This window comes from Phycodurus eques, chromosome 17 (assembly GCF_024500275.1).
Source record: "Phycodurus eques isolate BA_2022a chromosome 17, UOR_Pequ_1.1, whole genome shotgun sequence".
Lineage (NCBI taxonomy): Eukaryota > Metazoa > Chordata > Actinopteri > Syngnathiformes > Syngnathidae > Phycodurus > Phycodurus eques.
This window is the reverse complement of record NC_084541.1, coordinates 20273354-20298963: the sequence shown is the minus strand read 5'-3', so window position 1 is coordinate 20298963 and position 25610 is coordinate 20273354. Positions and strand designations below refer to the sequence as shown.

At 44.4% G+C, this 25610-nt stretch overlaps 2 protein-coding genes across 11 annotated transcripts in view; both read right to left on the bottom strand.

The window, feature by feature from the left end:
* The window catches only part of LOC133415624 (glutamate receptor 3-like), a 53371-nt gene extending 45744 nt beyond the window's left edge, over window positions 1-7627 (bottom strand). For 4 of the 5 annotated variants that reach the window (XM_061701809.1, XM_061701808.1, XM_061701805.1 and 1 more), the window contains exons 1-2: window positions 7444-7625; window positions 6625-6783 (exon numbers count right to left, since the gene is read on the bottom strand). In XM_061701809.1, coding sequence (XP_061557793.1) covers window positions 6625-6783; window positions 7444-7531 — 247 coding nt within the window. In that variant the 5' untranslated portion in view covers window positions 7532-7625. Of the gene's footprint in view, window positions 1-6624; window positions 6784-7443 lie in introns of all 5 variants that reach the window. The other variant, XM_061701806.1, reaches the window with a different exon arrangement.
* Window positions 7628-14519: 6892 nt separating this feature from the next.
* On the bottom strand, window positions 14520-21962 carry cchcr1 (coiled-coil alpha-helical rod protein 1). 6 transcript variants are annotated; one of them, XM_061703288.1, is made up of 19 exons: window positions 21563-21962; window positions 20110-20374; window positions 19854-20021; window positions 19659-19776; window positions 19325-19492; window positions 19095-19216; window positions 18882-18996; window positions 18635-18745; window positions 18053-18196; window positions 17843-17953; window positions 17635-17741; window positions 17446-17558; window positions 17301-17373; window positions 17080-17198; window positions 16802-16990; window positions 16135-16236; window positions 15376-15515; window positions 15130-15283; window positions 14520-15053 (listed from the first exon to the last, which is right to left on the bottom strand). In XM_061703288.1, exons 1-19 carry the CDS (start codon window positions 21618-21620, stop codon window positions 14923-14925), a joined length of 2508 nt encoding a protein of 835 aa, XP_061559272.1. In that variant the 5' UTR covers window positions 21621-21962; the 3' UTR covers window positions 14520-14922. The 6 variants fall into 6 exon arrangements, with proteins under 6 accessions (XP_061559272.1, XP_061559273.1, XP_061559275.1 ...); XM_061703289.1 differs by having other exon boundaries at window positions 15130-15271; window positions 21563-21961; XM_061703291.1 differs by having other exon boundaries at window positions 20110-20328; window positions 21563-21961.
* Between the last annotated feature and the right edge of the window lie 3648 nt (window positions 21963-25610).

Here is a 25610-nt window from a genome sequence, read left to right as displayed (position 1 = left end):
GGGAGCGTGCTGGGATTGAAATGTGGTGTTCCTCCTCAGGCGGCAAACCGTTGGCTGAATTTCCCTCTATACATAATAGCTTTGCAAAACACTTACACGCAGTGTATTTACCCACTGTTAAATTGGGTGCAAATGTCTCATTGCCGGATTAGCCGAGAAACGCAACTAGATGCGGCTCACGAGCTGAAGCGACGTGACGGAAGAAAATCTACAGCAGCGCCACAGAGACAAAGCCTGTGGCTATTGGAGGCTTGCAGGGGAGAGTACACTTTATTATTTCACTGCAGCAGAGTGAAAAGCCTGCTAACACTCCACCTACGCCGACTTTCCATGCACAGTAATACAATTACCCAAGGACCACTACAACAGGAGGCGGAGAAAGGAGGCTGGAAAGTGCTGGTAGGCTTTACAGAAGGCACTCCAAAAGGGAAAATGTAAATGATTGTTCAAATTAATATTCGGGAAGAATTTGCATGGAAAACAGCTCAGTGTAATAACTTAACAATGAATTCAATTAGGAGCCCTCTGAGAGCACATTCTTCTTCTGCCCCCTAAAGAATGCATCACTTGCAAAATCAACGCAGAGACGCCATGTTCAATACTGCAATGTTGCCTCAGCAGCTAAGTCGAGGAAGAAAATGTAACAACAAATTACAACCTAAACTGATTTGACAGAGAGCTGCACATGCATCATGGGGACTTTTGCAGCTCAATTGCTGTCATACATACAGTGTCTAGAAAAATGTCTACACAGCCCCGTTCAAGTGACAGCTGTTTGTGATAGGGGGAAAAAAAAAAAAAGATCTTTTTCATTGCACCATAGCACATTTACCCGCATGCTGGGAGATTTTGCGACGGTCGAATGAAACAAAGGCCGAACTTTCCGCCAGGTATGCTTGTTGCAAACCTAATAGCGCTTGTCACCAAAAGAACAACATACTGCGCAGTAACCACAGTGAAGCATGCTGGTGGCAGCGTCATGCTTTGGAGCGGCTTCTCTTCAACTGGCCTGGGGGCCTTGGACAAGTTGGCGCAACAAAAAAATGATTGGGAAAAAAAACAAAAGTAAACATTGAATTTAAAACACTGTAAAGTGACATGATGGAAAATTGACTTTTTAATTGCTTGTATGAAAATGGAGGGTCTGCATACCTCTTTCTTGACCATTTTGGAAAATATGTCTGGAAGTAAATACCTCTTAACTGATCAAATGAATATGGATTTCCTTTTTCTTCATTTAAGCCAATTAAAATGTTTTAACCTTCCACTCAGTAAAGCTGCACGGCAAACTTATGTCAATATTTGAGTCACTCCCCTGCGTCCTTGAATAATCTCAGGGAGCATTCAGACAAGAGGAAGAAAAGCAGCCCCGCGTGAGGCCGACGTGGCGTCGCCACAACAGCGTCACTGCAGCGCGACTCGTCACGAGTCATCAATGTTGCTCTGCTGCGGCGCTGACACGCGAGCGCATTCTGATGCGCGCGTTGAGAGACGAACGCAGCCGGCGGCTTGGCCGCAAACCCGTTTGGCCGCAGCAGAATGCATTCTGCTGCATTATGTCCGGGCCACACGGAGCGAGCGTGCCGACCTAGTGAGGGCTCTTAGGTAGCATTTAAATCCTTTTTTTTTTTTAAAGTGGCTTTGGCTTTTGCACTCGAACGGAAGCGTGGCATCAGTCAAGTGTTATTCCAAAGCTGCTACGGTGGTTAGGGCCATTTATTGAGCCGCAGCACGGCCTTCGTTTAGCGGGATCCGGAGGCATTTAAGCTTCGCGATGACCCACACCGTTGCACCGCATCTCTGTGCACACTCGCAAACTGTAGTCTAATACCGCGTAGACAACAACCGTCTACTCACGAGAACTTTATTCATCATAGAAGTTGTGTCGTGCAATCGAAAGCAACATTACAACAATGGTGTTATTTACAACACGTATGTCAGTAGCATATAATTACCGACTGTATGGACGCTACTAGCGTGTGCAAATATTTGACCAAAAATGAACGGAAGGCAAGATGAGACTGGCCGGTTCGTTGAGGACAAACACGTGCAGGACTCCCACAATTTACGACGACAATTAGCGTCATGGCCACTCGTATTTTTAATAATCATCTGTTTTTATTTGTTTCTATACCCGTCTGTCGAAATATGCCTCGGCGTGAAACCAGTCCACGGCGCAAACAAGGTCGGGGACTGACAAAAAATATCAATGGCATCAATAATTAATAGACTTCGACGGGACTTTCATCACATTGCAGTTGGCCAGAAAGAGAAATCTTGAGCGGAATAACCTCTAGCATGTTGGCCTTGTGGTTAGCAAAGAGTTTGAAGCTTCCTGTGTGGAGTTTGCATCAGCAGGGATCGGCTCCAACCCACCCATGACCATAACGGGGGGAAAACACTGGACGTGCCCAGTAAATCTCGGGCTAAACTGAGAATTGTTTGCCAAGACTGAAATGTCCCAATTTTGGTGCGGAACCGAAAAGGAGACGAAGGAGAGATTTGGCTTCTTGCCGTCTGTGTTGCATTCACCCTACACACTGAAGTGCTGAAGCATAACGCTAGCCATTTGTCTTTGAAACCGCATGCCAAACTTACGGAGGAGAGAAAGCTTAAAGCTTAAGCTGCCCGAAATATTCTGACAGGGAACAGGACCACGATAAAGATAAACTACGGCTAAATTACGGTGAGTACGGTTGCATCATCTTATATTTAGCTTTTCAGCAACTGTTAAAGCTCACTTGAATTGGAAATTTGCTGGGCGGCCAAAGATTTTTGGAAAACATTTGGAAAGATGAAAAAAAAAAAAAAAAAAAAAAAAATAGGGGTAAGGCGTACTAGCAGAAGTCGCGTGCTCCCGATTGAATAAAACACATTAAACGTGATTCAATTCATAAAACACAATTCAGCGTTGCAACGGACCGCCGGGTGCGCGGGGGCCGGTACGGGCAGCTCCACGACGACACTTATGGGGCGACATCGTTGGACTCGCCCCGGGTGCTAGCAACACGTGCTAAACCATCGCATCTACTCACGTATGTGTTGACGATATGACTGGCGTTAATATTTTGGTATAGTTCAAATGAAATCCAACAATGGAGCAGCACAGATTGGTGTGGGATTGTTTCATTCCAATTGATGGGAGAGCTTCCAGTTGTTATTTCGCAGCTCATCATAAACGTGCTAAAATGGTATTTAACAGAAATTGCACTTGAAGGCTGCGGCGAGCCAGCTAGCTGCTGGCCTAGCTAGCTAGCCGCTTGTGACGCGGGGATAACTCATCGGTAAATTGTAGCGCGTTGTTTTCATTCCCGCCTCATGCTCTTTTTGCCATCTCGTCGAGAAGATATCAAGGCTGTGTGCTGTTTGAACACAAAGTACATTTCTACTTTAGCTGCGTTGCGTTTCATTCTGGCTCGCGAAGGACTGACATCTCGCCTTACATTACGATTAAACACGAACGTCTGATGCCTTTTTACGATTGAGTGGCAAGTAGCTCGCTAGTCTACGCTCCAAGTTGCCCGTCGTCCACTCGGTAGATTGTCCAATTGTCCGAATCCTGGCAAGACCAACAGCTGCTATTGTTCACCTTCAGCTTCACCTTCTAAAAACCGACAAAACCTGCGCTGGAATACGCAGCTTTGCCGTTTGCATTTCGGACATGAGGAATTTCTTTTTGATCTTATTTGTTTCTTCACGTCCTGTCGATACAGGCTAAGGCCCAGCCACAAACGGATGCACAGGTTTCCTGGGATCGGTCCGGCCGGGTACCAGTGACAGGTTCTTATTTTCCGTTATTTATTTCCGTCACTTCAGATGCTTTCGTTTTGCGTGCGTTAATCCTTTATACGACGCACGCAACGTCACAATGACAACGCTGCGTCTGTGACCACGGCGGGAATTGATTTTTCCACTCGGGAACAAACCGGAAGCGGGCACACACAGACGCCTTGCGCGTGCACACGCGCCGGAGGCCGCCATCTATTGATCAAAAATGCCAATAATGGACATTTGCCGTGAGGGATTTGTTTACAGTCGTTATCCGGTGACCCAGCGAGAGGACAGCGTCAGGCTTCGTTGCTACTCGAAAGCGAAGCACCTCCTCATTCGCACCGCTGATCATTTCACGGTAATACAAGAGAGAGAGAGAGAGAGAAGGTTTCGCAGATGACGAGAGGCGCAACGATTAATCGACAACTCATCGATTATCAAATGAATGGATAACCATTTTTGATCATTCATTCATCGTTTAGCCACCTTGTTTAACTTGAAATTGTCCAAATCCTGAATAATAATAATAATAATAATGAAGCAGTAAATAGTCACAATTAGACTTAATGTCATAATAAAGCACACTGATTATCTTGGTGTTTCATCATAAAAACACATTTGCGAACATCTTTTATCAACATTTCTGCCGATTTTCTGACGTTACAGAACATCCTGGCGACTGCAACATCATCAATTTATGCTTGTGCGTTTTGCGCACTGTCCATTTGAAGTAACGTCCTGTTCTTGAATAAAGGGAAGATCGTTTAAAACCGGTTTTGCGGAACACAATCAATCGAAACAAATTCTCGCCATATTAGTCATTCGTGGGAATAATTGTTGGTCGCCGCCCTACAGACGACACGACACGCGATCAGAGGAAATAAGCCGGTTCAACTTCTCAATCATCTCGGCACGTTATTGTGAAAATGAGCGACGTGAGCCGTGGCAAAGCTCAGGAATGACTAACCTATCACTCCGGGCACAAGAGAAATGTGTCAAAATAATCCGAATTTCACTTGCTGCGTAAACAGCCGGCAGGCTAGCAGGACATTATGCAACCCGGATGACTGAAAGAAGAGATAGATTTAGTTTGGTGCATTTGTCAAACTGTCTCACTGGTGTGTGTGATTAACTTCTCGTCGGTCTTTTCCAAATTGGCAAATTGTCTTGTTTAGCTTGCGTTTAACTTCTCTCGCTGCTATTAAGCCTCCTGATTGTGTTTGTCATTGTTTTAATCAACAGGCGGATGGAAAAACATTCCAACAAATACATCCAGCAAAGTTGCTGATTGTTGAAGCGCTTTACAGAAATGAAAGTCAATTCATGTTTCATTGGACAACTGCACGCCTCGTGTCAGAGCAAGAAGGAAAATTATTGCAGCCAAAAAATTGAAGGTAATTATATTTAGACCAGTGCCCTTAAATGGCCTCGTCAAGACTTTCATTATAGTCATGAAATCTTTACACACGAGATGCATCATGAAACGTTTTTAGATTTAAGACGACAGACCCAATATTTGACGTTTAAAAATGTAAGGGTATTTGTGTTTGGTGATGCGCCCACACGTGCCGCACAAGCACAGAAAGGAGAGATCAATTATTGAAATCATTTATTGGTCTGGAATTGATGACTTATTCACTGCAAATGTATGTTTATTTTCCTATTCGTGCCCGTGACGTACAGTGACAGGCAGAGCAATCGAATGCTCTTCCGCTCGATGGCGGAAAGCACAATGGACCTGCGTATCCGCTGCTGTCGTTCATAAAACAGAATTCAGTCGCGGCTTTGTGTTTAACTATACGGGCCCAGATTCCACACAGACCGCGTCAATTGGTGAGTAAATTGAGACGAGATCATCATTATTTCGGTCGTCATATTTTTGGTAACGTCGTCGTCTGGGGTCGTGCCGTGCGATTTTGCTAAAGTACCCGCAGAAAATATGCGCCTCGGCTCAAAATAGACGGCGTCGGATCGTGCACGTCGACCTGATGTTGTGGATATCACGTGCTGGGCTTTATTGCACTGCGAGAGTTCTTTAACGCAAATACACCTCGTCACCAGGCAACAGAGTGTCGGTAGATGCAAGAGTAGAAATTTCATTTTGTATTTTCAGTGTGCCGAGGAGGGATACATGTCTGGCCTCATATGCAAATAGAGTGCATATCAGTGTCTAATTAGCAGGAAGGAGAGTGGCTAAAACATCATTCCGTGATATATGACATCTCCCTATTATTATTATTATGTTTCACCAACATACAATATGACCACAGCTGGAATACATACACTGAAAGGTATTGAATTTTCGGTGCTCGTTGATCACAAGGAATGTCTTCCAGAGCCAAACGCGGATCAAGCGATCGTATTTTGAAATAGACATACAATTTTACCCCTCCCGTTCGCTCGAAACACATTTTCCTGAACACCTGTTCTCAATCTCCTGCTCGGAGACTTCTCCGAGTGAGAGGCACGGCGTGCTTGCTTCAAGTTGTGCATTTGTCACTCCCAGTTTAAGTTGACTGTAAACGTGACATACGAAACAAAAGACAACTAAATCTATATTTAACCACTCAAATATGCAACCAAACGAGATCATTTCGTGTCGTGAAATTCCACTAGGGAGTCTTTGAATTCTGTTTTTTTTTTTTTGCTTAGGAACTTTCTCTCATTTCCTTTCCTAGCGAGGCGACCTGCAAGAAACTTGGAGGAACGCTTGCTCGAATTCGAAAAATGCTTCAGGAAGGCGCATCAGCGCAACCTTTGAGCCCTCGTGCCGAGACATGATTCGACCACCGCCTCAATATTTGGACGCAGCAAACTCCAGCTTTAGCGTCAGCCGCGTGCGTGGCCACTCACAGGCATGCGTGACAGAGAAGCTGTTGGACGACTCCAGGTTGTCGACGTTGTAGTTGAGGTGGAAGGGTTTCTCCGTGGCGTTCTGGTTGGTGTTGTACAGCTGCACCGCAAACCTGAAGGCGCTGTGCTCCTGGACCGTGGAACGCATGAAGAGCCCACCTGCGAGCGAGGAACAACATGGGACGCTTTCAACGTAACATTTCAAAGCGTCTTACTTGTGCGCATTATGGCGCAAGACTCGCGTTCACATGCCGCGCGAGTCCCGCGGTGTTTTGCATGTTTCGTGCGCAAATACTGCTGGGAAAACAACAACTGCGGGCCACAATACGCAAACGAGCACAAGCGCCGACTCTCCGTCGACGCGAGCCTGCACGGGGAACGCTTGGCCCTCTCGTGTACCCGTTGTGGTCCCAAGAATGAGGAAAGCGGTGGTCACGTGGTTCAAGGTTGTGTGAAGTACAGCGGGCGCTCGCGATTGGCGGATATGAAAATCTGCAGATCGTTGGCGACCTTTGTCATTGCATTGAAAGAAATTATTTTGAAACCCCCCAAAATTCAGGTTGGAAAAAAGCTGGCCAGAAAGGCTCTTAGCTCTTCCGCATCCCTGATGACGACACGCATTATGGAGGACGATATTCCGTGACATGCTGGAAAGCGGCATTTTTGGTTCTGTGACGTCATTTCCCGACATTCACGTGCACTTTGGGAGCTTCAAGGTGTGAACCGAGCGCGATCGCACACGCGCACGTCAACTTCAATGCATGCAGAGTGTCTCGTTTGGGCTGCGCGCACATTCGGACGGCGTCGCAGTCAACTTACCGATGTTGATTTGGTTGGGAAAGCCGGCCATCGAGTCTCCGCGCCAACACAAACACAACCAAAGTGTCGCCACTAAGCCCGGCCACATTTTGCTGCCCGACAAGTGAGAGCAACTCCTGGCGAGGAGGAAGCGGCACCGCGCACCATGTACGCCGGCGAGCTCGGGGGGGAAGGGGAGGGGGGGGGTGGGGGATTGGGGGAGGGGGGGGGGGGGGATCCACAAGATGCGCGTGACGGGGATGCTGTGCGCGCGCGCACGCCCAACAAGGAGAAGAAGAAGAAGAAGGTGCGCCCGCGCCAATGCGTCCTGCGAGAACTCAAAGACGGCGTATTGTCTTAAAAAAAAAAAAAAAAAAAGGTGGAGGTGCTGATGGAGGAGGAGGAAGAAAAGCACACGACGAGCTCCTGTCTTGTGGAAGACGAGCACGCAAATGGAACACTGAGACAGACAGACAGAGAGAGAGAGAGAGAGAGAGAAACAAGCAACTTGCGCTGCGCTGTTTGTCTGTCGGCGCCCAATTACGAGATGAGCCTCCGAAGCTGCAGTGTGCGCGTGCGTCAGACGGCTCTCGTGGTCTTCCAGTGCACTGCTTCCCAACCTAGTTTACCTTTCAAGATAGAAATATATATGTAGTATAGCTCGACCAAAATACATTGACCTTTCTCTTTGTCTTCATCTGTAAATGTGATATTACAAGTATCGGACTACTCGAAATGTGTACTGGCCCAGCGCAGGCAACTTTGTTTTGGGTTATTGTTTTTTGATTTGACTGAAACTATCAGTAACAGGACTGAAAGAAACAGGAGTGAGCTTTTAGCATAAAATTTGCAAAGTTACATTACAGGTACGTCATTTTTTTTTTGGATTCAATACAAAAAAACAAATGAAAAAACATATGTAACTAATCCATTACATTGCTGGGAGAAAATATGTTACTAAATTATCTGACAAATAGCCACAAAAGTTCCGATTTCCCCCCCACTTCACTTCCGCCTTCTAAAGCCGCCGCTTGTGATTGGCTCTCTCTGGTCATGTGCCATTCTCCTGCTGTAGTCTGAACATGACATAGTTTTTCCAAATATGACCTCAAAACACCACCTTGTGGTGCAATCTATTAGTTTGCGATTTGAAAAAGGTTAGACTCTGTTATACTTTTTGACTCTTAAGCAGTTTCATCTTAATAATTTTCTATGGATCATTCACCATACTGTCTCAATTGTGCACATTTGTCATTAGGTCCTGATGGTATGGTATGGTAGTTTTCCACATGCTGTACACATAACGTATTTCCATTCCAACATGTTTCGTCGTCAGTGCATTTGTGTCAATAACAAATATGTTGTTAATTCCAAAATAACGATCGATGGTTTCAATCCGCTTTTTAAAAACAAAAATCAAAGCGAGTTTACTACTCTGTGCGCTACTTTGAGAAAGTCATTGGAAGAGTTAAAGCACTCCAGGTAACTCGTAACTTGTAAGCAAACTACATTTGCGGAGTCGCCTTGCTGCCAAAACGCTGTTTCCCCAAATTCCTGCTGATGTTTGTGGCGCCGCTGTGGGATGAGGAAATGCAAGGAGGCTTCGCAGCTCTCCTGATTGAAAGCGAGCATCGTCGCACTGCCTGCCTGGAAATGTGTTTTGGGAGAAGTTTAAAAAAAAAAAAAAAAGTGATTCAAAATAAAGTGACTTTTATACCAATTCTTAAAAGAGGCATTTTCATTACAGAATGTAAATCAGAGCGCCTCCGTCCTTCTGTGCTTTAATGGATGTGATTTAATTTTCCAGAAACGTGGTCAATGGTTAAGGATAAACACTCTTGTTATGTCATCCAGCGTGCTTTATTTGCCTTTTGCTTACCCGCTGTGCTGGATCTTCCATTAGATTAGGAGAGTTAATGCAATATCAATTGCACCCAGAGTGTGATTTGTTGCAAGAGGCGTCGTGCGTGTGCGCGTGTAAATGATGGCAGACAGTCTTGACTCTCTTATCAAAAGCATTTCATCGTTTGCCACACATTCCAAAAATGTCCACAAAGGGCCGAGCTAGTAAGAAATCAAAAGTAGACTGTCATTTGAAAAATGTTAATAAAGATCTTTTTTTTTTTTAAAAACGCAAAGATGATAGTCAACTATTTGCAAATGAAATTACGCAAATTCATCTCTGATCGGATGCAGGTGAGCATACTTTTTTTTTTTTTTTTTTTTAAGTTTTAAAAATAAGCCTCTCATGAAGCATTGTCAAGTCACAGCACGGGGATGTTGCTGGTGACGTCGCTCCGAGCAGCTCGTCAGCACATTATAATGGCAACGATGCTCATAAACGCACCCCGTCATTTCAACAAGGCAGAGACGTTTTACAGAGCAACAAGAAGCGAGGCGCACAAGGATTCCCGTCGATGGCCACCTCTCCTCGCCTGCCAACTTAGCCTGCTTTTATATATAGCGATTGCTTGCTATAGTCTACAGAATTACACGAGTTGTGAGCCCCGGGGGGTGGAGTGGCCTAAATACACGCAGATCCAGTGTTACACGTAGCACACATAACGGACAACGCGTAGTTCCCGTCCCAATAATCAAGTCAACAAAAGGACAGTTGATTTATACTCGCTGACAAGCAACACTGCACGTGATTTCTTCCATTTGACAGCTGAACCTCACCCAAAAAATACATACTGATAAATATATGTACTGTATGGGATCAGGACTTTGTATGCTGGGCCTATTCTGTTATGTTGCAATTATTTGAGAGTATTTGTCATTATCGCTTTCTGCAGACTACAGTAAGATGTCTCGTTCATGTTTAGGGATTGTATTTTTATCCAGGCCCAGTTCCCATTTCATTATTGAGAGGTGAAAGCTGTGTAATTGGCTTCTGAGCTTTGCAGCTGTCTCCGCATTTCAAATTTAAGATGACATTGGAGCCAAAGCCTGCTGGGAAGAAGCACTTTTTGCATTGCCGCTGCAATGCGCGCCGCCTAGCACGAATGCAGCTTGGCGCTGGGTAATTAAAGATGAGAAAATCCTGTTGTAAACGGCGTCTAAAAACAAACAGGGCAATGCACATCTTTTGCCATTATCGATTTCAAGTCGGAGCTTGAGAAAGGAGGTCCATTAAATGTGGAGAGTGTAGTACTGGATGCTTAGCAGACCCTGATGAAGCTCGCCTTGCTGTTTTTTCACAACCTGCACGACGCCAATGAAAAGAGCAGCCAACCTGAGGGAATACTGATTAACAAGTATTCATAATGAAGTCATGTGTTCAAATTAACGATATGGGTAATGGATAGCCACCACAGCAGTGTAACAAAGGGTGGGGGAGGAGGTTAACACCTGAACCATTAAAGTAAGGCCTGTGACAATCCTGAGATTTAACGATATTGTACTTCGCGGTCTGGAGCTCACCGCAAAGGTCAGCAGATTGAAAGAAAGAACGTTGCGAGCTATGACAGCCCGCCGTGACACCTTGCCTGTTTCTTCCTGTAGTTACGGCCGGCTGTAAAGCTGGAGACCGAGCCTCTCGATGCGCCTCGTTTTATTGCTTTTCAAATTAACTCGACTATTCGCATCTTATTTAATGGCTTCTTTTAAGATGAGCAGCTTATCTTACCCTAATATGCACTTTTCAAAACTATAACAATGCAGTTGACACAGCATTGTTGAGCAAAGGCAACTTTCAGCCTGACCTCCAAGAGTTTGAGGAGCAGCGAGACATATTTTTTTGGGGGGGGGGGGGGGGTAAGGAGTTGCGATGAAGTTAACTGCGGACATGACAGCTGTTGGCTAAACCACTTCATCTCACTGTGAGACGATAGCAGACGGACTGACGGAAAAATGTGTCTTTTGTTCCGTTCTTCAGTCAACTAAATTTCCAATCCGGGTCAGAAGTCGTTGAACAATGAAAGGTTTGAAATAAAACAATCCAGATGTGACTGGAGTGTGGACTTCGGCTTTAATTTAAGAGGTTTCGCAAAAATATGGCACTTATGCAGATTACCTCCATTTTTAAGAGCTTAAAAGCATTTTGGACAAAGTGACTACATTCTAAATATAACTATAATTGTTAGCACTTGCAGCCAATGACTGAAGCTTGGCGCCCGTGAACATCAGTTTCTTTTAGGTCGATACATTTGTATTATCAAACATAATTAGCAACTTCATCCACAAAGACATTTACTGATTGCCCCTTCGTCATTTCCAAGATTCATAAAAGTGCTCATCGATCTTGATTTGTGTCAGTGAGCGCTTTTACACTGGAAGTCTCATTTGCTAAACACTTGAGGTGATCACAGCTTTTGTGGGCCCAACGAAGCGTCTCAAGTGGGGCAGTAAAAGCATTTACAGACCGACGTTCATTAAAAGCAACGACGTGCGGAAAACGACATTAACTGCTGAATCCACGTGATTAACCTGGCTAAATGATCAGCTATGGCAGCATAATTTCACACAGAGAATATGAAGTTTGAAAACAATATACCGCGTATATCTGTGCAGTTTGTAAGGAACAAAACATATCCCGTTATCTATGCATCCATTCTTTTTTATAGGTCTTGGCCTAATCAGCGCCATGAGCTGGAGTCAGTCAATCACAGGTTCAATTACCGACAATCAACTTCCACACTCCCAATAGGAAACGGATTTCCGGCTTCAATGAGCCTAACGTGCGTGTTTTTGGAATGTGGGAGGAAGCCGGCGAAGCTGGAGAAAACCTTCACGAGCACGATGCCAATCGTCCAAACGCCACACCGCGAAGGCCACGGCCGGGATGACTAATTACATTTTTATTTTTTTAATTAGATTAAATGCAAATGTATCATTGAACAAATGCACTGTAGTGCCACTGCTTTAGAGGACAGAGCAATCATTTGTCCTTGATCCCAGAAGGGTCACTGAATTGTGGCACAAGCCGAGCCCCCATCAGGCCATTCATCGCGTGCACGCATAATTCAAAATAAATGTGCGGCTGCCCATCTCCCAGTACGCCTTTAGCGTGGCTTGCAAAGCGTGTACTGGCCTTGCTTCCCCGCCGAGGCACGCGTTGGCCTTGCTGGCGCTCGGCCACCCCTGACGAGGACAAAGTGTCGCCACGGCAAGCACCGAATTTGGCTTTGACCTGATAGCCGTGGAGCAACTTTGGAAAGATGGCAAATTGGACAGAAGAAGCTGTGATGGACGTGACCGTCAAGTACGGAGCAATGGAACGACACAAAGAGTTCTACTTGTATCCGTTTCCAGAGGCTGTGTCTGATTCACACTTGAATGCGGACTGGCCTCAAGAGGATCACCTGACTTTAGGGGCTTTGACACAGAAGGAAGGGATGAACACTTCTCAAACATGTTGGACTTTGGCTGTAGAAGCTGCATTTTGGGTCAACAGTGGCGCCTTGAGGTACGAGTCGCCCAATTTAAGAGATTGATGACAACAAAACTGCGATGCGGGCGCTGTGGCGGCGGTGAACTCAACTCACTTCACAACAAGCAGCAGCCTGGCAGATAGTGAACAACTCTTCAAAAAAAAAAAAAAGGCTTCAAGTTGTTTAATGTTCCGGACTAATGGACAAAAATTCCCCCACACACTCATAAATCTTGTACGTCGTCTTGCCAAAAGATTTGAAGATGTTACAGCTGCAAAAGGAAGGCGCCAACTTCCTAGTTTCCAACACTGCCAATATTTTTTGTCCACGTGCATAAAAAAAGCATTTGATTTCATAGGAGGGCCTTGAAACCTTCCAAACTTTTTTTTTTTTTTTATCTCAAGAAATTAGGAAAAGGATTATTATTATTTTTACATGACCAATTAGCACAATAGTGTGCCACGCTAAATCATACAGTTTCACATAATTGGTCTGAAAATTATTTACTTCCTACAAATGATCTATTTTTACGATCTACACCTGTGACGTACAGTGACAGGCAGAACACTTCAATGCTCTTCCACTAGATGGCAGAAGGTAATTTTGCACCCACCTTTTGGGACATTTTTGTTTGGTGGTTGGCTTTTATGTAAAGGAAGGCGAGTTGTATTACATTCGTGTTACATATTACTAACTAACTGAGCACCTCGTTTGGTGTATGGCACTTTGAAATAGTGAATGAACTAACGACTTATTTCACTTCTTTGGCAAAAAAAAAAATATATTTTTTTGGCAAATACTGAATGATGTTGACCTTGAAACAGATAATTTGGTTCCAAATGTCCTATGGTTTCCCCATTGAATATAATTGAAGAAAAATCAGAGGTTTAAAAAAATACGCTTTGCATTTCTGTTTTGAGGAAGTAATCCAGTACGGCATTGTTGATGTCAGCTTGATGACAAAAATGCTTTAGACGACTGAATGTTCTCCGCCTTGGCAACAGCGGCATCTAGCGGCTGGAAACTGACATTACATGCATTTGATCTCAATTCCCTCGGTTGGTCCGTCAAACAATTCTGCCAGTTGCTACGCTGCTGCTGTTATATAAATGATCATTTGCTGTGATTCCGAGTTCATCGTATTTAGAAAGCTGTCATAACTGGATGAAGAATTCATAATACATGCATTTATCACCAGAAACCATCTTTCGATCATCGCTTTTCCCTCCTCGTGTTGTGTGGCCCGTTTCTATAAACCTCATCAAAAAGAAGTAGAAGGTGCATGGTTCAATTCTACTGATGTAAAGTAGGAAACGCTACACTGTTACTTTTGCGCCATCGACAGTGTTTCCTCGGGGCAGCGAAGTTGAAGCTATTGCAAAATTTATCAGCACTCCAGACAAGAAAAATAGCTCGATTATCTGGTTCATCATGATGTTTATCAGCAGCCCTCCAACAAAGTCATTGAAATGGGCCTCTGTGAGGGCAAACTAAACAAAGAAAATATAGATTCTTTTTTTATTATCAAATAATAGGTTCCCCCCCCCCCCCCCCCCCCCCCATTTGTGATATTAGAAAACTGGGAATCTATTCCTACCCCAAGTCCCAACATTGCTAACTCATGAAACACCTGAAGATAAAGTCGTAACAGCTTACTGCATGGGGGGGGGGTTGTCTTTCCCCTACTTTCTGTACAGTTGACCACAAATACAGTACAAATGAGAGCATAATTAACAAATCACTTTATTGGGTCAAGTCTTCCATCACAATAAACCAAATGCTGTCTTACTTGTTTAATCTGTCAGGTTTCTCTTCTCTCCAATTAACAACGATGTGTGTATTGTGTGTGTGTTTTTCTGGATGAACTTTGTTTCATCAGATAGAGAAGACATCAAATGGTTAAATTAAATGTTAATGTGAACAAAATATATTGATTAGCTGCACATCAGTCATATTGTATGCTAATTAGACACTCCATAAGGTACATACATATCCAGATACAACAAGTAGTATAAAAATAAATGTTGAGATTGCAAACGACGCTCACTCTGAGAGCTGTTCATTTATTGTAAGTGTAGTTCGAGAGGTGTACCTCATGGTACGGCGAGCGAGCGTTGGCCGTACGAATTCACGAACACGGCTTCAGCACGCCGCTCGTAAAGCCGCTGTGCCCCTCCTCCTCCTCCGCAGAGTCTTCAGAGCTGTTGACCACTGCGGCACTGAGCGTTTGGAGCTCCTCCATAACAGAAAGGAGTCTCTCTGGCGGGACACCCACAAGTCAACCCGTCGGACGGTCCGGTCTGGAACGAACGAGCAGTGCGAGCGAGCCACTCACCTTCTGCTGCCGGTTTCGCTCCCGTCAAGCAGCTTCTCTCTGCAGCTTTTCCTCCTTGCTCTCTGGGAACAGATTCGTTTTGTTGAGGTGCTGCGCAAGATCGGGGGAAGTCACTCCTCAGCTCTCGCTCAGCAACAGGAGCCTGTGTGACAAACTGACAGCTGCTCAGACAGTGACACCAAACGTGCATTTTGCCCAACTGGCATCAGATTAAACATTTTTAAAAAAATAATAAAATAATCTTACCAGCAGTCGGTGTCTATTTGTCTCAGCCTCTTCTGTTTGTTTACGTTGGACCTCCCTCTTTGTGTGTTCACTTTGCAAAGCTTCAGTTTCTCTCCAGTGTTTCCGAGTTACCGCTCTTTCAAACTGCCGTAAAGTCATAACTGTGAGTCGAGAGACGACGAATTCGGATCAGAAGTGAGTCTCTGTTGTGTCTGTATCACACACTGCAAGTATTTTTAATAGACGTACAGTGCCGTGAAAAATGATGGGTCCCCTTCTCAAATTCAAGTTGTTTTTTTCTTTGCATAGTTTACCCACTTGAATGTTTAAGCTCATCAAACAAATGTAACTATCAAACAAAGATAATTAACTGTGGCTAATCACATTTTTGGGGACCCTCTATTATTGCTAAATTAAAACAATTCTGCAAGAAAAAGTGGCCCAAAATATTTCTACAGCGATGTGAAAGACTCTTGGCAGTTATAGAAAATGCTTGAGTTCAGTTGTTGCTGCCGAGGATGGCCCAAGCAGTTTTTAGTTGGACTTTTCCACACAGGGCCAAGTAACTGCAGTTTTAAAAAACAGTATTTTATGTCGACTTGGGTTATCTTTGTCTGATATTTACATTCGTTTGCTGATCTTAAACATTAAAGTGGGGAGACTGCCCGAAAAATATATAAATTTGACAAGGGAGTTGGGTGGGGGGTGGGGTGGGGGTCAATCTTTTTTTTTACGGCACTGCAGGCGTCTGTGGTTTGAAGCGCGGTGCAATTCCCATACCTGCTTTGGTGTGCTCTCTCTTAGCCGTGCTGACTCGTAACTCCATCTCACGAAGCTCTTCAGCGCAGCGGCTCTCGATCTCAGACACTCGCTGCTGTAGGGCTGTGGGGAACATGCACACTATTCATCACAGGAATCCACACTGGCTAACAAAAAAAGTCACTGAGTTTTAAAAGCTATTTTGGAGACATTTTTGGGCTATGACTGTTTTGTTTAACTTTCACCGCTCCTCTAAGTCAGAACTTTGCTACCCTTGGCCAGCCGACAATGCCCCTGGAAAGCCAACAGTGAAGTAGCAGACTGATCCTAGCTATGAAAATGCGGACGAACTGTGATGAGGGACACGTCTCAGGTGGGATTTTCACATTGACCCAATTCGGATTTTTTTTTTCTTTTCTTCTACTTTATGACCCAGTTAACGGCAGGATAAGCAGGAAGGGTACGCCCAAAACATATTTGCAGTTGAATTAGGCCTCATATGTGGATAAAAATAAGATTGTGTTTTCAAACTAAAGGGTCTCTTATATCAACTCCTAAAGTTTATGTCCACATTGTTGCACACCTGCTGCATCTGGGCTGTTGATAGTCTTTGACCAAAGGTGTAAATAGGCAGTCAAAATGATCAGATCTAGGCATGAAATCCAAAGTGGGCTTGCATAAGTCTCACCTTGCTGGCTGCGCTCCTTCTGGGTGCGCAGTTCAGATTGGAGCTCCTCCTGCGTGCCCTTGCTCACCTCCAGCTGGGCCAGAACCCCCCGCAGGCTCCGCTGGACCTCCTCTGTGCCCGACGCGGCCTTCTGCATCTCATCCCGACTCTGCTCCAGCTCTTCCTGCTGCCGCCGCAGCTTGATTTCATCTGAAGGGACACGCGCACGCAAAGTGAGACACCATACGATCAGATAGTATGGAATAATAACAAGCCGCTGTGCCCCGGGTTAAGCTTACATTCTTCTTTCATATCAGCCAGCGCCTTCTCAATCAGCTCCGGGGTTCTTTTGAGCTCCTGCGTGAGCTTGCTTCTCTCTCGACACACCAAGCTAAGTTCCATCTGCAAATTTCTGATACTGCGGTGCAACAAAGACAAGAAAGCAGAGGTAAGCAACTCAATGAAGGCTCCCCGGGGGAAACGAGGCATTGAAGTGAATTTATTGTGCAAAGTTGACGACCTCGCCGCTGTCTGCTCTGCTGGCTTACTGGTCGTCTGGACTTTGCGCAGAGCGACGCTCCTCAGGAACAAAGCTGTGACGCAAAATCATTGGGCTATACAACAGTGCAGGCTAACAAATAGAAATCATGTCTCCATAACGGCACCTTGGACCGTCTCCACTCGGCCTCTGGCGAAATTCAACCTTTGGCCAAAAGTATTGAGTTTAGCTCGCGCTGCATCCACTTCTGCTATTTTACGATGAAATGTCACACTAAACCTGTGAGGCACAGAGAAGAACAGCAACAATAAATACATAACTTTAATAACTGGATGGAGTTTTCACTCTGCTTTACCCATGCAGGGCCTCAGTTGTGCTTTTGAGCTCAGCCTCTAAGCTGTGACTCTTTGCCTTCAGTTGTTGGTAGTCCTCGCAAGCCTGAGCCAAGTCCTGTTCCAAGGTCTAAGAAGAAAAACATTGAAATAGCATCATAGACAAATCCTCCACAGTTATTGTGCAACTCCAGTGGAGTAAAAATTCCCACCGCTTGCTGAGATGCTCACCTCCTTTTCCACTTTCTCCTGGTCCAGCTCAGCTATCCCGGCGTCGAGACTGCGCTGCAGCACGGTTGCGCGATGCCGCTCCTCTTGCAGCTGTTGCTCCGTGAGTACGACCTAGAACACATGACAGTTCCACACCAAACGCTCGGATCAAAAACATCGGCGGTGACGCTGTCGTGAGGTTGCCTGACAGGCTTGCTGCTGTTTTGACACCTCTGAAAGATGTTTTGCCTTCTCATCCCGCAGCTCTATGTCCTTCAAACGAAGCTGGACGCATAGTTTGAACACCTTCTCCCTCCAGATGTGAAGCACAAGAACACCATCACATCTCGCTGTCACAAGTGGGTCTGTCGAGGCCTATTTAAACACACATGCAGTGCCGTGAACAAGTTGTTGCCCTCTTCTCATCGTTTCCCCACTTTAATGTCGAAGATAACTCAAGTAAACATAAAATCAAATGCAGCTTTTAAATGATTTCATTTATTCAGGACAAAAAAAAACTGTCCATAGAAGCTCCACCCAACCACAGTGAGAGCCATTAACCACAAATGGAGAAAACATGGAACAGTGGTGGACCTTCCCAGGAGTGGTCGGCTTACAAAAAATGACACCAAGAGCACAGCAGCGACTCATCCAGGAGGTCAGAAAAGAACCCAGGAGAGCATCTAAAGAATTGTAGGCCCCCCTTGCCTCAGTTAAGGGCAGTGTTCATGACTCAATAATAAGGAGCAGACTGGGCAAAATGGCATCCATGGCAGAGGCCCAAGGCAAAAACCACATCAAGACTCATCTAACCTTCTTCAGCATTTTCTCTTCTTGGAGTGAGACGATCTCACTCATGGAGTTAAGTCTGACAGTCAAAAGCTCCGCAGTTTTCTGCAATGCCACTTTGTCTTTGTTGAGCCTCTGCAAAATAAACAAACACCATATGGCGTGCACAAAACTGGAACGTTAATCTTTTTAATGTAATGAATCTATTGAAAAGGAGCAAAGGCCCTCTTGTAGTGGGCTAATCGCGTATAACACGGTGTATTGTTGTAACCTCAAACGCTTCATTGCATTGTTCCTTTTCTCCTTTGTCGGCAACAGCCTGGCCGATATAATTTCGGAGACTGTGCAGAGTTGCTGATTGTGTCTCGTACGCTTGTTCCATTTGGCTGAAAAACAATTCACAACCAACAAATGTGCTCACGGGTCTGCTGAACCATTTTCAATCAAAATGCATTTTACTGTCCAGTTGGATTAAATGTGGCACCTTAGATGCTCTTTCAACTCGTCTCTCTCCCGGGTCACTGACTGAAGTTTACTTTGCAATTCATTATTTGATTTCCTGACGGCGTTTAATTCCGCACAGTGAACGGCACTCAACTGTCGCAGCTGATGAAGGAAATTAGAGATGTAAATGGTGGGAATGACATTGGTGAAATGAGTAATGCCACAAATATAATGGCTTATTTTTAGGATTTCAAAACATTTGGCAAATACCTCTTCCTCTTGCTTCTTCCGCGTTTGTTCCGACATTTTCAAAGAGAGCGTTTCGGCCTCCTCGGCTTGCTGCTCGTTCGTTTCGGCCTTCAGGGCAAGCTGCCGAGCTTCACCTACTCTCATCATCTTTGCAATTTCCTCATCAGACTCTTTCCTAAATCTTTCTAGCTGGAAGAGACAAGCATGAAATGTCTGCCATCTTCGAAATTGAAATAAAGTCGAGAAGACAAACTTATTAAACTATAACGTGAAGAAATGAAACGTCAGTTGCTCCCAGGTGATCGCGGGCAACGTTATTGTCAAAATGAAATGTTTGCTTGCTACGCTCGATTACCTTTGAGCTTATTTTCCCCTCCTGTGCATGGCAGTGCATGAGCTCCTCCTTGAGCTGGCTGTGCTCAACCCTCACCTCGCTCATTTCTTGATGCATCGTCTCCAAATCGTGACACTGCCTGATGCACGACAATTACACCGTGTCAACGTAAAGGATTCCTAATTAATCTCAGCACTATGTAAATGTGTTTTCTACCTGCTTATGGTGTCGTTTTTGACTCTATTCTCTTCCCTATATCTCTGCGCGTCATCCTTCAGGGCCTCCATCTGCTCCTTCAATCGCTCAGCTTCCGCTTTGTGCTTTTCTGCCTCCAGACAGCACCCTTCTTCCCATCTGGACAACTGGTAGCCTCTCTCTGAGGATCTGTGTTTGAGCAAACGGAGCTATTTATGTAGCTACCGTGCCCCCAGCTGACGGTATTTTTGACCATATAAATCGTACTGTAGAATACCTCGTCCTCAAGTCCGATGCCTTCTCTTCTGGAGTCTTTCCGCTTGTCTTGCTTCCCCGCAGCATCTTGGTGCAATGATTTTCCTCTCTCTGCGTTGAGATCTCTCTTCGAGTCTGAGGTAAACCAAGCCACAGATCCTTTGGTGGAGCTGTGGAGACACTCGAGTTCATCCAGGAAACGCATGGCTGTGTGCCTGCGGCCAGTCTGGCAGCCTGGACACTTGATGCAAAATGAGATGGAGGCACAAGGTCATCCAGGGGTTTCCCTGTTTAACGGGATATCAAATGTAAATGCGTGTGAATGCTAAGGGACGAGTACTCATTCTAGAGCTAGCGAGAGACAAGCGTTCAATTTCCAATTGTACTTCGTGTCACTGGGGGGCATATTTACATGACCGCTGCGGATTGCTGAGAAATGCAAGCAAGTATTAACGCAGTGTTTCCCAATCTTTATACAGCCAAGGTGCATAGTTCACTAGAAAATCTCATGGCACACTACCAAACAAAAATATCACAAAAAGTATATTATATTGTCTCAATTTACTCATAAATATACTGACTCGGCGTGAAATTTGGACGTGTTTGGTTGAACACAAACCACCTGATATGCGCACAGGAAGCAACAGGTGGATATACAGTAAGTTAATTGTACCTTCTACCGTCCAGTGTAGTGGTTCTCAAACCTTTTACACCCAAGTACCAGCTAAAAAAAAAAATAATAATAAAAATACTTGTCTCTCCAAGCACCACCATTACGGCTTACATTAAAATACAGCAGCATAGGAGGCTTAAGTGTTCATCAAAAGTCACTGTGACAATGCAGTTTGACCATTACAGTCACGGTGCTCATATAAAGAAAAAGAAAAAAAACCTGAATTTAAATGATGAGTCAATTCAAATATATCTGCACATAAACGTTAAATAGAAACTGTACCAAAAATCTTAAAAAAATAAACAGTCCTTGAAGATGACATTTATGTATTGTAGTAAAAGTTAAATACAACTGAACTGTACTTGAGCAGCAATTCTTTTGCATACCACTCGAAGGAGCGCACATAGCACTAGTGGCACTATTGCCACATTGAGAATCACTGATCTGGTTTTCTTCTGCTTGTCATATGTGTCGCTGGCATAGATAGATGAACAAAGATACATTCGTTGAAGTCAACAAACAATGAAATTGGATGATTTCCTGCGACACATTAGTGGAGATCGACAACAACGTTGTTTTTTTTCCTGACATTTCGACTGAGCGACAGCATTCTTTATTTGCAGCCACACCAGCGTATTTATTTTGGTACACTTCAGTCTGAGCATAGCACACAAAGCTAGAGTTAGCAACTAACATTGCCATTCAAACAACTACTTATCTAGTGTTACTAAACCCTTTGTAAAAAAAAAAAAAAAAAAAAAAAAAAAAAAAAAAAAAAAAAAAAGAGAGCGCAATAACTTACTGGAAATCTTTGGTGAGATGAAATCTGTTGGCGTGCTGAGCTTTTTATGTGCGTCCATTTTTGCTGAAGTCGTTCATCTTCCAGGAAGTGAACTCAATCAGTTTGTTTGATTTTGCTGTTGTTTGCGCCCCCGCGTCAACTCTTCCACCACTCCTGTCAGCTAGCTAGCTAGCTAGAAACAGGAGTAGCTGACATGCTAGCTAGCTAGCTAGTTAGTTAGCTGACATGCTAGCTAGCCATGTCATTTCTAGTTTTTACAATAAGTATACACTCAAATAATAGTACAAACGCTTCTAAAAATGCATCACCTTCAGGAACATAAAGCAATCCTTACAATAATAACGCCACTCCGCGCGGTGCATGCTGGGTCCGAAACAGCTGACCCCAACCAAAGGTGTAAACCCCGACTTTAGTCTTGCAGGACGCACTCAAGCCTTTCGTCAGGCTGTCCACGTTTTCTGTCGCCCTCCCACTCCACAACGTGTTAGCCTCTGTATCCTAATATTTGGTAGAGCACGCTAGTCTCTAACTGAGAAACGTTTAGTGGCAAGGGGGGGGACAGCTTGATTGACAGCCGCGATTTGAACGATATGATGGCAGAGGTCACCGACACTGCGGGGGATGCTTATCGAACAGGCGGGCAGGGGGGAATTACAAAGCCATTTGTTTCACACTGACAATAAACACGGGCCGATAAGTCACAGTGAAGACAACCACATATATCATGTGAATATCTGCCCCAATCCTAGTTTACATTGTCCCTTAGTGGTGACATAATCCATAGGAGCCTTGACATGGCAGATATTTGTATGAGAGCTCAATTGGGAGGTATGTGCCACTTTGTTGCATTATTATTCCGTGAGGTACTTCTATTCATAGACTGCTATCACTGGTATGATTAATGGGGAGGAGGCTCTGTTCAAATGCACTTAACGATGTGATTAACTGAGCCATTTCTTCTTTGCCGTGGTCTCCTCAGCCCCAAGAGCAACCAGGTGTGTGTTTGACATTTCCTGCTGATGATCGTAGTCTTGAAGAAAAGGAGCACATTTTCATGGCGACAAAAGAGTACAGGTCTTATTGCTTCATGAGTCGCCAAACGCTGTACTCAAGTTACTGCTGTTTACTTGAAAATAATATGACTCAGGTCAACGTAAAAAGTAGCCCTCCCAAAAATGACTTGAGTATTCCGTGAAAAAAGAACTCAAATAGCCAACTGTATCTTTGACTAGCGCATGAATATCAAATAGACACAAGTATGAAAATTCTAATATTGCCTAAAAATAACATTTGAAGACACGTCATTAACTCTGCTTTGACAAGTATAATTGATCCAAGAAGTTACTTGAGTAAATGGAACGGAGTAAATGCAGCTGATAGTTCAGAATGTAGCTCAACGTTGGGCTCTGGTGCATTCATAAATATGTCACAGTACCCCCAACAGCAAAACGATGATCTTATTAAGAATTAACGTCTCGCATCAATGCTGATGGATTCATGATGTCTCTGCTGGAAATCCAAATCCAAAGAGTGCACGGTTCCGTGTCGCAAGCACGTTTGCTAGCTTGTCGATTGTCTCTCCTCAGCTGTCATCTTGAGCTTTCACCTTATTTTGCGCTGGAGCTCATTGAATTTATAAAACAATAGAAACACAGGAAGTGAAACGTCGCAAAGTCTAGCATAACAACAACCAACAACCTCACTTCAGAGGCTCTGTTTTATGGTAATTAACAATAATAAGCAGTTGTAGAGACTGTACACACTGTAGAGCATTTATGTCCAACTCAGGCCCGGGGGCCAGATTTGGCCCACGATGTAAATATATTTGGCCCGCGAATAGAACATCATTGAATTCATGTTTTTTTTTTTTTTTTTTCTCTCTCCCATGCCCTTTATCAACTCCTAGGCAGGGACTGTTAATAGTTTGAAGTTTGGATTTTTATTGAAGGACATTCTTATTTTGGGGGGTTGTTTTGTTGTGGGCCTTTGAAAAAGGATTTGGAGAACGATAAATAGAAGATGGAGAGACAGAAGAATTCATGTTATCTATTTAAATACAAAACAACAAACAAATACCACCGATGTCTTTCATCGCAAATTTGATTTCTCGTGTTAATAATATTAAAGTTTGTTTAGTCCAGATTCAGTGTTTAAGCAAAAAATTGAAGTTTGTTGTCATATGATAAACTTTAACGCTACATTTCTGCAGAGAAGGGAAACGTGCAACATCGCAGTGATTTTTCATTAAATATCGAGTTGGCCACGCGACGTTGTCCCAATTTTGAATTTTGCCCCACCGTGAATTTGAGTTTGACACCCCCTGCTGTAGAGGTTGATTTAAAAAAAAAAAAAACATTTCCAAGTCGCAATTTTGGCACGCACGAGAGCATCTCGGATGCAAGCCGTTATCCGGTGAAAGCGCTCGTTTCGAGAAGGCGACGCAGCGGAGAATTGGAGAAGACTCAAGGAATCGGGCAATCAAAGACAACACTGATGCTTATTAGCAAGGTAGCCAAGTTACGATGCAGCTGCTGCCTGCGAGAATCTCCACAGCTCCTGCTGGAACTCAGACTTCACACCTTGAAGGAGGAAACTTTGTGCTGTCATTCCAGATGAATTCGTGTCAGTTAACAAATGTGTAGATATAAAGTACACGGGGTTGCTGTTTGTACTTCAAATAAAACACGTCGTCATGATTCGTGTATCGGTGATTTTTGCACGTACTGTACGGCGGATCTGGAAACGCACTTTTTATTGATGCCGGTTCTCTTTCCTCTGTTACGTTCTTCACCTGATTTTGCAAGCGTGACGTCGGGCCACGAATGTCCATCAAGAACTCCGATATTGAGCAGAGACCACCAAGGCCGAGCTGTTAGCATGGTTTTGTCCACCTGTCTGTTAGTCAGCGGGCAAGTATGGAGTTGAAGGAGGATGACGAAGAGATGCTGATTCCGCATTCCGCTCAGCGGGCGCTACCATTGATTGTTGACTTGAACCAGTGAAAATAAATTCCTTTACCTGCCCCTTTGGCCACATCCTCACCTGCAGCGCCCTCCTCCAAAGTTTCACGGCGCTTTCCTGGAACTGTATGCATCCCGTGAGTTACTTTTGATCAAAAGTTGAATTAGAATGATGATGAATGATGTATTTCCTTGTGTTCTTTGTGCTTGCAGTGTCAGGAAATACAGTCCAGCAATCCTCCTCCAAGGCCTCCACGATATCCCGGGGGATCCCGAGGAGCTCCTTTTTCTGACCCCTTTATTATATTCCAGGACTGCCCCCTGGTCTTCTCCCGGCCGAATGTGCAACTCAGCAAAGTGCCGCGTTTATTTCCCACCGCGGAAAACAATTCAGCTCCTCCCTCGAGCCGGGCTCCGGAGACGGAGACGAAACATTGCCCCGAATTTATAGTTCTTCATTCCAAAGTATTGGACTGCACGTTCCACAAGAGTACTTACTGCCCACAGTAAGGAACTAGAGGCAATGCCTCGTGAGTTAATATCTCCTGCAATGTCTCATATGCGCAGTTTACGACTCATGTGCCGTCTGATATGTAAGCAAGTGCGTGTATTTAACAGCAGCGCGTTTCGTGTTGTAAAAACGAGCGATGGGTTTCATCCCAAACGGTGACAAAGCTCAAAAGCTAAATCCAGTCAAGATACTGTTCCTTATGGAGTCGGATTGTAAAAAACATTTCCTGTCGCCCAAAAAAAAAAAAAAAAAAAAAAAAAAAAAAAGCAGCCTTTGGTCTTAAAGACCCTGTAAAGTGAACATTCGACATGTTTGGAGATAATTGCCGAAAACGTGCAAAGACTGAGAGCTACGTCGGACTCACTTGCGGAGACTGTTTTTCACCATTTTAGTTTTCCTGATTGTTGGGGGGTGGAGCTATTAGTTATTAGTTTTAGCCCCATTTCTCACCACTACTAGCTAGCCATGTCTGCGCCCCGAAAATGCATTTGATGGACTTTTTTAAAATCTGGTCTTGACTCATCCTTACCTGCAAATTGGACACGACCGCTTGACCTCTTGACCCCTTGACCCCTTG

Coding starts and splice junctions, on each gene's coding strand:
- cchcr1 (XM_061703288.1), bottom strand. CDS start 21,620: ATGGACGCACATAAAAAGCTCAGCACGCCAACAGATTTCATCTCACCA. Junction 17,199..17,300: donor GCAGAGCAGACAGCGGCGAG/GTCGTCAACTTT, acceptor GTTGCACCGCAG/TATCAGAAATTTGCAGATGG. Junction 16,991..17,079: donor GGCTGATATGAAAGAAGAAT/GTAAGCTTAACC, acceptor GTGTCCCTTCAG/ATGAAATCAAGCTGCGGCGG.